General features: G+C 39.0%; 1 protein-coding gene across 2 annotated transcripts in view; it reads left to right on the top strand.

Moving 5' to 3' along the window:
* Positions 1–10713: 10713 nt before the first annotated feature.
* Positions 10714–13925, top strand: part of LOC135539974 (receptor tyrosine-protein kinase erbB-3-like) — a 36145-nt gene continuing 32933 nt past the window's right edge. For both annotated transcript variants that reach the window (XM_064966253.1, XM_064966252.1), the window contains exon 1: positions 10714–11169. In XM_064966253.1, coding sequence (XP_064822325.1) covers positions 11085–11169 — 85 coding nt within the window. In that variant the 5' untranslated portion in view covers positions 10714–11084. The remainder of the gene's footprint in view (positions 11170–13925) is intronic.

Below are 13925 nucleotides of genomic sequence, written 5' to 3'. Positions count from 1 at the left end.
TCCCAGAAGTCAATTGCTGATAGTTAACGGTGCAGTTACATTATTTGTGTCGATTGAGGGCAGTTGTGAGTCTTCTAAAAGCTTCAGCAGTATCAGTACCCCCAGAAAAAAAACATAATTATTATTCCCTTTAGAACCCATAGTGGCCCTCGACGGGGTTTCTTTAATTTACTACAGCGGCTGTGAATGGCCTTGTTTTTCTATCAATAATATGTGTCAGTTTCGCAAAATGAATTTGCTAACAATCTGGTATCGTATTCGCGTGGCAGTTGTTATCAACCAGAAACCGGAAACAGGGTATGCTGTCATTTGACTTTTCACCGTTTTTTAAACTTCATTACAGAAAATGACAGCGCCGAAGCGGACATGACTTTCATTGTGAAAGAGACTGTATCTACAGTACCAGTTAAAAGTTTGGGCACACCAAATCATTCAAGGCTTTTCTTATACTTAAAAAAAATCTACATTGTAGAATAATAGTACAGACATCTAAACTATGAAATAACACATATGAAATCATGTATTAACCAAAATAGTGTTAAACAAATCAAAATATATTTTATATTTGAGATTCTTCAAAGTAGCCACCCTTTGCCTTGAAGACAGCTTTGCACACTCTTGGCATTCTCTCAACCAGCTTCATGAGGTAGTCACCAGGAATGCATTTCAATTAACAGGTGTGCCTTGCTAAAAGTTAATTAGTGGAATTTATTTCCTTCTTAATGCATTTGAGCCAATCAGTTGTGTTGTGACAAGGTATACAGAATATAGCCCTATTTGGTAAAATAGCAAGTCCATATTATGGCAAGAACAGCTCAAATAAGCAAAGAGAAACGACAGTCCATCAATACTTTAAGACATGAAGGTCAGTCAATCTGGAAAATATCAAGAACTTTTAAAGTTTCTTCAAGTGTAGTCGCAAAAACCATCAAGCGCTATGATGAAACTGGCTCTCATGAGGACTGCCACAAGAAAGGAAGATCCAGAGTTACCTCTGCTGCAGATTATAATTTAATTAGAGCTACCAGCCTCAGAAATTGCAGCTCAAATAAATGCTTCACAGTGTTCAAGAAACAGACACATCTCAACATTAACTGTTCAGAGGAACCTGCATGAATCAGGCCTTCATGGTCGAATTGCTGCAAAGAAACCACTATTAAAGGACACCAACAAGAAGAAGAGAGAAATAGCCTCCTGGGTGGCGCAGTGGTCTAAGGCTGTGCCACCAGAGACTCTGGGTTCGAGCCCAGGCTTTGTCGCTGCCGGACACGACCGGGAGGTCCATTGGGTGACGCACAATTTACCTAGCTTTGTCCAGGTTACGGAGGGTTTTGCCGGTAGGGATGTCCTTGTCTCATCGCGCACAAGCGACTCCTGTGGCGGGCCGGGTGCAGTGCACGCTGACCAGGTCGCTAGGTGTACGGTGTTTCCTCCGACACATTGGTGCGGCTGGCTTCCGGGTTGGATGCGAGCTGTGTTAAGAAGCAGTGCGGCTTGGTTGGGTTGTGTTTCGGAGGACGCATGGCTCTTGACCTTCGTCTCTCCTGAGCCCATACGGGAGTTGTAGCAATGAGACAAGACAGTAACTACTAACAATTGGATACAACGAAATTGGGGAGAAAAAGGGGGTTAAAAAAAGAAGAAGAGAAGAAACACAAAATCTGTCTTTTGGTCTGATGAGTCCATATTTGAGATTTTTGATTCCAATCGCTGTGTGAGACACAGAGTTGGTGAAATGATGATCTCTGCATATGTGGTTCCCACGTGAAGCATGGAGGTGTGATGGTGTGGCGGTACTTGGTGACACTGGTGACACTGTCGTGATTTATTTAGAATTCTAGGCACACTTAACCAGCAACATTCTGCAGCGATACACCATCCCACCTGTTTTGCCCTTAGTGGGACTATCATTTGTTTTTCAACAGGACAATGACCCAAAACACACCTCCAGGCGGTGTAAGGACTATTTGACCAAGGAGAGTGATTGAGTGCTGCATCAGATGGCCTGGCCTCCACAAATCACCCGACCTCAACCCAATTGAGATGGATTGGGATGAGTTGGACCGCAGAATGAAGGAAAAGCAGCCAACAAGTGCTCAGAATATGTGGGAACTCCTTCAAGACTGTTGGCAAAGCATTCCTCATGAAGCTAGTTGATAGAATGCCAAGCGTTTGCAGAACTGTCAGCAAGAAACATGGTACCAACACTTTACATGTTGCGTTTATATTTTTGTTCAGTGTAGTTGGTTGTTTTGTCTTGTTTCTACCGATGTAATTCATATGGAAATGGTCCAAGCTGCTTGCTATTGCTAGCTAACTAACTAGTTAGTCTGTCAGGCAAGAAAAGTTGTGTGTTGCAGCAACTTAGGGCTGTGCACACTAAGCGTCAACCTCAGCTGTCACTTTCACTAGCTAGCGATACAGACAACCAGCTAACTAGCTAACTAGCCACCGAAATAAAGACTAGAGCAATTATTTTTTTATCTGTTGGGCGTAGGTTATGGTTTGTCATCTTTGCTAGGTGCACATATTCATAGGCTATACAGTGAGGGAAAAAAGTATTTGATCCCCTGCTGATTTTGTACGTTTGCCCACTGACAAAGAAATGATCAGTCTATCATTTTAATGGTAGGTTTATTTGAACAGTGAGAGACAGAATAACAACAAACAATTCCAGAAAAACGCATGTCAAAAATGTTATAAATTGATTTGCTGTTTAATGAGGGAAATAAGTATTTGACCCCCTCTCAACCAGAAAGATTTCTGGCTACCTGGTGTCTTTTATACAGGTAACGAGCTGAGATTAGGAGCACACTCTTAAAGGGAGTGCTCCAAATCTCAAGCTTGTTACCTGTATAAAAGACACTTGTCCACAGAAACAATCAATCAATCAGATTCCAAACTCTCCACCATGGCCAAGACCAAAGAGCTCTCAAAGGATGTCAGGGACAAGATTGTAGACCTACACAAGGCTGGAATGGGCTACAAGACCATCGCCAAGCAGCTTGGTGAAAAGGTGACAACAGTTGGTGCGATTATACGCAAATGGAAGAAACACAAAATAACTGTCATTCTCCCTCGGCCTGGGGCTCCATGCAAGATCTCACCTCATGGAGTTGCAATGATCATGAGAACGGTGAGGAATCAGCTCAGAACTACATGGGAGGATCTTGTCAATGATCTTAAGGCAGCTGGGACCATAGTCACCAAGAAAACAATTGGTAACATACTACGCCGTGAAGGATTGAAATCTTGCAGCGCCCGCAAGGTCCTGCTAAGGGGACAGGACAACATCACCGCATCAAAGGGACGATGGACTGGGCCATGTACCGTAAAATCTTGGGTGAGAACCTCCTTCCCTCAACCAGGGCATTGAAAATGGGTCGTGGATGGGTATTCCAGCATGACAATGACCCAAACACACGGCCAAGGCAACAAAGGAGTGGCTCAAGAAGAAGCACATTAAGGTCCTGGAGTGGCCTAGCCAGTCTCCAGACCTTAATCCCATAGAAAATCTGTGGAGGGAGCTGAAGGTACGAGTTGCCAAACGTCAGCCTCGAAACCTTAATGACTTTGAGAAGATCTGCAAAGAGGAGTGGGACAAAATCCCTCCTGACATGTGTGCAAACCCAGGTGGCCAACTACAAGAAACGTCTGATCTCTGTGATTGCCAACAAGGGTTTTTCCACCAAGTACTAAGTCATGTCTGCACATCTACCATTCCAGTGTTTAATTGCTATATTGTAATTACTTCGCCACCAGGGCCTATTTATTGCCTTAACTCCCTTATCTTACCTCATTTGCACTCACTGTATACAGACTTTTTCTTTTCTTTTGTTCTACTGTATTATTGACTGTATGTTTTGTTTATTCCATGTGTCACTCTGTGTTGTTGTATGTGTCGAATTGCTATGCTTTATCTTGGCCAGGTCACAGTTGCAAATGAGAACTTGTTCTCAACTAGCCTACCTGGTTAAATTAAGGTGAAATAAAATTTAAAAAATAAAAAATGTTTTGCAGAGGGGTCAAATACTTATTTCCCTCATTAAAATGCAAATTCATTTATAACACCTTTGTCATGCGTTTTCTAGATATTTTTGTTACTCTGTCTCTCACTGTTCAAATAAACCTACCATTAAAATTATAGACTGATCATTTCTTTTTCAGTGGACAAACGTACAAAATCAGCAGGGGATCAAATACTTTTTTCCCTCACTGTATATTGCCTCATTTTCCTATTATTTGACAGCCTAGCTATTTGACAACTTAATAGATGCCCGTGCAGTGGAGCTCATATGATGAGTTGGATTTACATAGCCTGCTAACAAGTTGCATGTTTTGTCCAGTTTCTACCGATGCAATTCATTTGGAAACTGTCCCAGCGTCGTAACTAATCAGCTAACATTGGCGAACTCTGTAGTTAGTCTGTCAGGCAAGAAAGCATGAGTTGAATGGAAGAGAGAGAGAGAGACACACACAGAGAGAGAAAGAGTGTGTGGGGAGAATGGGAGGCGTGTAACTGTATCACACAAGTTATTATGGAAACCCCTTATTAAGAAGAGTATGTGTATGGTTTAGAAAAGAGAAAGGAAGGAAGTTGCTACTGCTTGCCTACCTGCCTGTCCTAGTTAGAAGTCAAACTGCATCATGTTGCTCTTACATGAGTTCCTTTTGTCTCAGTGTTGAGTTGGATCTGGGGAAGACGTATGGGTCCAAGTTGATAGCTGAGTGTAATTGAATTTTACTCTTGTTGATGTATTTATTAATTACATTTACATTTAAGTCATTTAGCAGACGCTCTTATGTGCCTTAATGACAAGGGTCTATTTGATTTGATGTTCATTTAATGTATTTAATGAATTGTTTGCAGTTTGTTACTTAAAAATAAGCAGGGTGAAACAATTTATCTTTGTATTTGTCCTCTATTAGAAGTCCTTTACTCTTTTTCAGGGGTCCTTTCTTCAATTTGACATGCCAGATACTGTATGTTAACACCAAAAGCTAATAACAATATAAATGGAATTCACTGAGAATATTCACTGCATTACCAGAACAATACCGGATCTCAAACTTCCCCCTAATTGTATTCTCTCAGGAATCATGAACACATCAAACAGTCTGATTTAGCTACTTGTCCAGATGTAAGCCATTCTACCACCACTGATACCAGCCAAACTCAGAGTTTACTGTCAAAAACAGTATTTTTGGTGAGTGTTGTATTATTTAACACTATTATACAGTATACTGTATCGACCTAACAAACCAAACAGTCCAATATTCACATACAGTGCCTTCAGGAAGTATTCATAACCCTTGAATAAACATTATTTTTTAATTCACCCATCTACACACAATACCCCATAATGACAAAATGAAAACATGTTTTTAGACATTGAAAATGTATTGAAAATGAAACACAGAAATATCTAATTTACATAAGTATTCACACCCATGAGTCAATACTTTGTAGAAGCACCTTTGGCAGCAATTACACCTGTGCGTCTTTCTGGGTATGTCTCTAAGAGCTTTCCACACTGAGATTGTGAAACATTTTCCCATTATTCTTTTCAAAATTCCTCAACCCCTGTCAAATTGGTTTTGTCGATCATTGCTAGACAACCATTTGTAGGTCTTGCCATATATTTTCAAGTAGATTTCAACCTCTCCAAAGTGTACGAATGTGATAATTGCACTCTTTTTGCACACTGGATGTGCCTAAAAGTCATTGTTCACTATAAAACTACATTTTTACGACACCAACCTCTCTCAAACATTGTGGTGGTATCGGGGGACATACAGGGGATATGGATGCCTACAGCGAGTAAGCAGGCAACGTCATATTTTTGATGGGCAAAGATATCATCACTTGGTGGACATTCAACGTTTCCATTGTCATACATCATCAGATAATATTGGCAATAGGCTATATTTGTTCCTACCAACCTAAGGATTAATTTGATACCCCCCATGTAGCTATAGCACAGACCAAATCGAAGATTACCCTGTAAGATGTTTGCTGTTTGGTGAAAACGTTGTATTAAATAAACATTTTGACTCTCGGGGCTGGTGATCAATAACGGTAGGTCACAGGCAGACAAATAAGATATCCTCATGATCTGTGGAGTCCCGGTTTTTGGTGTGTATCAACGTATTCCGTGTTTATTGTGTTTATTCTTCACAACGCTAACCGGAATGAAAGTAGCAGTCATCTCGAAATTAGGTAATCAGCTCGGCCTGCCCTTATAAATTTGTATGCCCATATATGGTAGTAAGTCATACCAAGTTTTGAAGGCACCGACGAATAGTCAAGATACTCAGCTTTCCACAGACACCCTGCTTTTCAGATATGGGCTACCGTTCTCATACCAGACTGAATTGAATAAAATAAATTAAATACGTTCCCCAAATATGCAGACTTCACATTTTAATCTCCCAGTGTCTTTTGGAAAGCAGACTGAAACAGGTTTTCCTCTAGGTGTTTGCCTGTGCTTAGCTCCATTCCGTACATTTTTTATCCTGAAATACTCCCCAGTCCTTAAAACGATTACAAACATACTATAACATGATGCAGCCACCGATATGCTTGAAAAAATATAGAGGGTGGCACTCAGTAATGTGTTGTATTGGATTTGCCCCGAACATAACACTTTGTATTATGGACAAAAAGTGAATTACTTTGCCACATTTTTTGCAGTATTACTTTCGTGCCTTGTTTATAAACAGGATGCATGTTTTGAAATCTTTTTGTTCTGCACAGTGCATTTAGAAAGTATTCACAGACCTTGACTTTTTCCACAATTTGTTGTGTTACAGCCTGGATTAAATTGTGATGTTTTTTTTGTTACTAGCCTACACACAATACCCAATAATGTCAAAGTGGAATTATGTAGTTATACATTTGATCCATGCTGTAATACAACAAATTGTGGAAAAGGTCAAGGGGTGTGAATACTTTCTGAAGGCGCTGTACATACAACATCTACAGTATGTTACATGTGTTGAATCATTTGAGGTTTTTTGCCTTATAGTATTATAAGACATTTTCATTTCAAATTGGTTTGCTTGTCAACCATACAGCTGTCGGATATTAATTAAGAGCCAGATTGCTACAGTTGGAAAATAATCCTGCAGCAACAGGAAATTGGAATTATAATATGGATTATAATTCATGTACATGTTTGTAGGGGTTGATACATTTTACATTAGGGCAAATCAAGTCTGAAATGTTAAAGTGGAAATGACCAACATTAGAAGCCTTTTTAAACCTTGAATAAACTACAAGTTTGCATTTCATGCTGTGCAGGAAAATTCTCATCAGTAAAATAGTGATCAAATGAAGATTCTATATCTGTATGAGGAAGTGAATATAATATCTATAATATAATTGTATATATAATCAGCCTACAATTTCTTTATACATTCTATGAAAATGTTGTATTTTATTCCACTGTGCAAAATAAGTGTAGCAAGGGTTGCCTTTCTGTGTTCCTTTGGGTTCCTGTGTTTGAAAAGAGTGGTTGGTTCAATTTTGGGAGTCGATTTTTGGTGCTTGTTTTTTTTTTAACGATGGTTTAGACTGTGTCTGTGAACATAAATGAACATAAATAATGATAATCAATGGAGAAAATAACGTAAATTACTTACTGAAGAATTGTTCTGTTATGATGACCAAGTCTCAGGGGTGTCATGGACATCCTACCTTGTAAGGCTGTAGAGTGATGTTATAAAACAAAGGAAAATCCTGCTGTGTCAAAAATAAATCAGTTTTCTGTATGACCTGACTCACAGGCTCTGACAGATGGGGTGACATTAGATACAATCAACATTCAGACGATGTTGTCTATAACCCTGGAGTGCTCCGTTACATCTAACCGAGAGTCAGACAACAATCACTTAAGTTATTTCTTCATGCTGGCCAGAAGAGGTCAGTCTTCACCAGCACACGTCTCTCACTGGCTAATGCATTACGAAAATGTAATTGCCTTTGCCTCTTAAATGTTTCATTGCCTGGCCTAATGTGAAGTTGTTTTTTGTCTAGCTGCATAAAGACATTGTAAAACAACCCCTACATGCTTGCTTTTAATTGTCTCATCCTTTTTATTGTATTTGACCCCATACCTCACTGTTCACCAAGACGAAACAAGAGGTCCTTTTCGGAAAATGATAAGATCTTTGAGAATAACTTCCTGATAGAACCTCTGGCTATAGTGAGATGTTTACTTTTTATTTTAGCATAATGCATAACAAGAGTAGATGTATACATGTGGCAATGCCACAAATAGGAACATTTGGGGTCTTTCGGTGTTTAAAAAAAGTCTTAAAATGATCATTATTATTCTAAAACTATATTTGTCACTTGCTTAAGTGCAGGTGATTTAGCCCAAAATACTTTGTTCAGTGTTGTTCTTTACTGTTTTCTCAATCGTGTACATTTCTTGGAAGAACGTCATTGACAAAACACAACAAGAACTCTGTGGCCTTTTGCAAAACAGTAAAGGCACATTCAAAATGTAGTTGTCTTCTCAATACATGAATAAATTCATCAAAACTATATTATACCGTCAAAATTGTAAATACATTCATAAAAAGAACACAACTGCCTTCAAAAAGACGAACACAACCATATTTATCTCTTGAGTCCAAGCACACAAAACAGAAAGTTAGTCTGTCTTTTAACAATTCCAATAGATCAATACATTTTCTTTGCAGTCACTAAATCATGATGATCAAAAGTGGTAGAACATCTATGCAAAGGTGCAGCATTATGTGCAAGAAATGTGCCTCCTTTTATGCATATTTCTCCAAACAAATCAAATTTTATTCCTGATAAAAAGTCATATAAACAATCAGCACATTGTATGCAGGATTTATTCAACAGCTTCATCACAATCAAATTCCATGTATAAAATACATTGTCTGATTTGCTCATATATTTGTTGACTTTCCATTGGCATACAGAAACACAATCCACAATAGAAATAAGGAAAGGTGAATACATTGAAGAAACACAACTGATATGAATGTATAGGCCTCAATCCACACCAAAGTGCAGCTCTATAATGGAAAGTCACAATGATGGAGATTATGACACTTTGCATGTTTGCAATATTGTAAAAATCCTAGAAATTAGACGGTCCCCATTGACTAGATCTTTCCCTATATTGTATGACACTGATGGGGTGATTTAGAACACATTACACTTCAGATGAAAATAATTTGTTAATATTCTGTGAACAAAACACTTTTTGTGTTCACTGATGACATTTGTATTTAAAGTTTCGCAAAAAGGGTTCTGAGATACACAACTCGGGCAAGAAAATGATCCCAAGTCAAGTAAATGCATTTGGTCATTGCTGTTCTGCTATTGATAAGTATCAACACAGATCCCAAAAATGCTTTCACGTGATTGAGAAAAACTGTAATCAGTGCCTGTCTGTTCAATCACTGACACACACACACGCACATGTGCACACACAGACTGGAGCTACAGGCAGAGCCAGTTTCAGTAGAGCAGTTGTTTAGCAGGCTCACCCACTCAGACAGACTGTGTTTGCATAAAGCTCAAGTGACTAGTCAAAGAGAGGAGATTATGTTGTTCTTTGTCTTGCCAAACCAGAAATGTGCCTCAATTTGAGCTGGGTACCCTGTGTGTGTGTGTGTGTGTGTGTGTGTGTGTGTGTGTGTGTGTGTGTGTGTGTGTGTGTGTGTGTGTGTGTGTGTGTGTGTGTGTGTGTGTGTGTGTGTGTGTGTGTGTGTGTGTGTGTGTGTAAATGAGTGAGTGAGTGAGAAGTCTAAATACATGCACCATTTTTTTCATTCAATAACCACTATGATGACGGTATGAACCATAAAGAGTCTATTCATATACAGTTCCTGTTCCACTACTAGGATAACATCATCAGTTCATTAGCCTACTGCCCATCACAGAATACCACAGTTGAATAGTTGAATTCATGGTGGAATATTGATGTACTTTCACACTGAGAAAAACACAAAACAAAATGAAACATTTAATATAAATGTGATATTTTGTTTCAGTGACGCAGACAAGAGAATGCAAGAATGTTTGCCCCGTCTGTGCGTGTGCTTGTAAGGGTTCAGAAGTCAATTTGACCCGTTGACAATGTGGTCATTGTGGTAGCTCTGGTCCAGCACCCTTCAAAGAAAGACTGATTAACCAGTCCACGATACAGAGGTACAATACAGCCCTTCATGGGGAACAGCAGTGCAATGTAAGTCTCAACAAGCAGCCATTTATCAATGGTGGGCTTACATTAGCCCGGATAAGGTCTCCCTGCGAGAAGCCAGGATGCCCAAATGATGTTGAGTCTATTGTGTGTGGTTCATCATATTTAACTGGTAGGGCTTCAAGATTGTCTACAAGTTATTTCTTCAAATAATTTAGGGGAAGAATTATGTAGGGATTTCTAAATATATCTCAAATATCAGAAATATGATACAAAAATTATCTTGATTTATCATTCAGTACTAGCATGACCAATAGACCTAATATAGGCAAATGAAAAATTAGCTTTATTTACTACGAAAGATCGGTCAATAATAATCCATTTGTGGCATGTGCTACTTTGTAGACTTTATTTATGCAGACTGTTGTAGAGTAGCCTACAGAAGGCGCATCTGCCTTTGATAGGTTCAACGACCAGTCTGTGGTCCAATCAGTGACTAGTGATGATTTTACACATCAGATTGTAAACTCGGTGTCAAACCGATGTACACTTGCCTTTAACCTATTCATACCGTGTACTTGTCAATACTCTTAGCGTTTTTCTGCCAATTAAAGGAACGTATTAACCAATTGAACTCTGCGGAGTAGCCTTCTGCCTCACATAAAAATGTCAAGAGGACTCTTCAGTCGACTTTAAATTGACTTACTTGAACTGTTCTTCTCTTTGGGATACTGTACATAGGAGAGGATACATTCGAAGACTTCATTTGTAGATTTGGACTTTTATTCAAAGGATTTCATAGCCTAACAATTCATGAGCAGTCGGATAACAGAGTTTGGTCGATATTGTACATCTCTCCGAGCTCGTAATGTTTGACACATTTTCTCGACTGGCCGAATGAGGATGACAGGTCTCCGGCAGGTGTTCGCGCTGTGCGTCACGCTAACATGGCTCCAGTTTACCTGCGCTCAAACCCAAGAAGGTAGGTTCCGTGTCTGTATTGCGCTCGGCATCAAATTGAGTAGGCTGCAATGTCTTTCAAATTATTTCCTAAACCCCCGATTTTATGAGGCATTATGTTTTCTATTTGACTTAACCACAAAAATAATCCCACTTTTAAGCCCAGGAAGTTTAACACCACTAAAAATATACATTGCTTACGAAATGTTGTTATAGGCAAAAAAAAAAGATTCAACAGTGTTTAGTGGCACTGGTGCCAATTTGTCCTATATGTTTTTCTCACTGTGTTAATTCACAATCAAGCTACATGCTGTAGTGTTTTTATTTTATTTTAGCAGTGACAAATCCCACAGAGTTGTGTACATAAAATAGTCAATGGTGCATCTCTTGTGCTCACCTAAATCAGTGCTGTCAATCTGACCGTAGGGACAAAACCAGTTTCATATGTGCAGAACCTGTTTGCTGTGCGTCAGACGACTTTCAGAACAGAGTGTGCCTATGTGTTTGTGTCAATTGTCTCTGTGCTTCTTTTGTATGTTATCGCTCTCAATGCAAGCTGCAAACAAAAAACAGCTCCTCCCTAGAAATGGCCATTTTGTCTTTCTGTCTTTCTCACTTTGCACCTCTTTACGTTGTTTAACCCCAGTGTCCATATGATATGGTCAAGAGTTTAAAAAAATAGCTACTCATTAACAAGCTTCCTGGAAACTTGTCAAATCTGTGAGGTGTATTCAGGGTGAGTCAGGTATGATTGTATAGCCTCCATGTTAGAGTGAAGTGTTGTGATTTGAATCTGAACTTTGGCTCTGTACTGATGTCATCTGGCCTTAGGTAAATAAGGTGGTGCAGTGCAGGAGGAAAACAAAGTCAACAACAAGTCAGGAGGCAGTTGATAGTCAGACTGAGTCTCTGGCATCAGTGAAGGATAATAGGCAGAAGTAAATATACTCATATATGTCACGCAACTGAGGAAATATAATTAATGTAGATTTTGATCTGCATTAAATCAGTACTTTATTTCCTCTGCTCACACACTAGGCCTATACCTATTTCAATGTATTCTCTAGAGATCTATAACCCCTGGTAAACAATTTGACAAATGTTGTAAATATATAGTAAACAGTGAATTCATTGAAGGTAAATGATGTATGGATCATATTTATTACAAGTTAATAAATGGTTTATTACACAATGGACCAGAGTTGCATGTGCCCCAATTATTATAAGCAGTTAAATGACTCACACTTTATTTATTGAGGGACAGCTGGTCCTAGATTTCAGCTATGGGGTGAAAACAGTTTTGCTCCTATCCTAAAATGGATCCAAATTTAATTTAATGAAATATAATTTCAATTTGATTGATTGATTGGTTGTTTGATTATTTGTCCTATACGTGACCATGGGCACTGGTCAGGCAGTGGTTTGTTTTCTTAGCCGTTGAAGATGTGGCACAGAGCTCTAGATTACGAGGCCCTATAAAAGCACTGTGTGCCATGAACTCATATCAGTGGTCAGAGATAACGATAACAGCCATGCCATAAAAACGTACCAATCACAGCCCTTTCTCAGGCATCTCCGATGCTTGGATTGTCCTCAACCTCTTCAAGCTTGTTTTTCTTCACCCGGAATTGTGTGTATGTGTACAGTGTGTGCTTGTGCATGTGTGTGTGTGTGCGCGCGTGTGTGGTGTGTGTTTCAAGATTTGACACTGGAGCATATTTATCCGCATCAAATCATTCTTGTTATGTGATACATGTTGTTTTCAAATGTTGATGATTGAGTGATTTCTGATGAAGATGAATTATGGCATACCATAATGATATTATGATGCATGCACACCTTTGCAAGATGTGGATTGTTTTTTGGTTAATAAAAACAAACCATTTACCAGATCATCAGGTTTCATACTACAGATGCTGGAGTCGTGTCTGTGAAATAGAGAGGTATGAAAGCTGGGTTATTTTCATATATTGGTCTCCCAGACTAGTGCAGTGCATGGCTACTGTAGAGGAACAGCATAAACCAGTGAATGTTTGCTGAACAAAGTTAATTGCACTCATTCACTTTTTATGATTTCATTGGTTTCAATATGTATTAATAGCTTAGATTGTATGTATTTCTCTGTAATTGCACAATACTTATCCAAACGTTGTACCCATTACAGTTAATATTTCAAAAGTTTATTTCCAAAGATTTTAGATGAGGGTTTTGTTGCAAAACGCTATACACTGAGTATACAAAACATTAAGAACACCTGCTCTTTCAATGGCATAGACTGATCAGGTGAATCCAGGTGAAAGTTAGGATCCCTTATTGATGTCACTTGTTAAATCCACTTAAATCAGTGTAGATGAAGGGGAGGAGACAGGTTAAAGAAGGATTTTGAATCCTTGAGACAATTGAGACTTGGATTGTGTATGTGTGCCATTCAGAGGGTGATTGGATAAGACAAAAGATGTAAGTGCCTTTAAACAGGGTATGGTAGTAGGTGCGCACCAGTTTGAATGTGTCAAGAACTGCAAAGTTGCTAGGTTTTTCACGCTCAACAGTTTCCCATGTGTATCAAGAATGGTCCATCATTCAAAGGGCATCTATCCAACTTGGCACAACTGTGGGAACCATTGGAGTCAACAGGGGCCAGCATCCCTGTGGAATGCTTTCAACACTTTGTAGAGTCCATGCCCCAACAAATTGATGATGTTTTGAGGGCAAAAAGGGGGGTGCAACTCAATATTAGGAAGGTGTTCCTAATGTTTGGTGTACTCAGTATACATCCAT

This window comes from Oncorhynchus masou, chromosome 5 (assembly GCF_036934945.1).
Source record: "Oncorhynchus masou masou isolate Uvic2021 chromosome 5, UVic_Omas_1.1, whole genome shotgun sequence".
In the NCBI taxonomy this organism is placed as follows: domain Eukaryota; kingdom Metazoa; phylum Chordata; class Actinopteri; order Salmoniformes; family Salmonidae; genus Oncorhynchus; species Oncorhynchus masou.
Note: the sequence above shows the minus strand (reverse complement) of the source record. Positions and strands in the feature narration are given on the sequence as shown.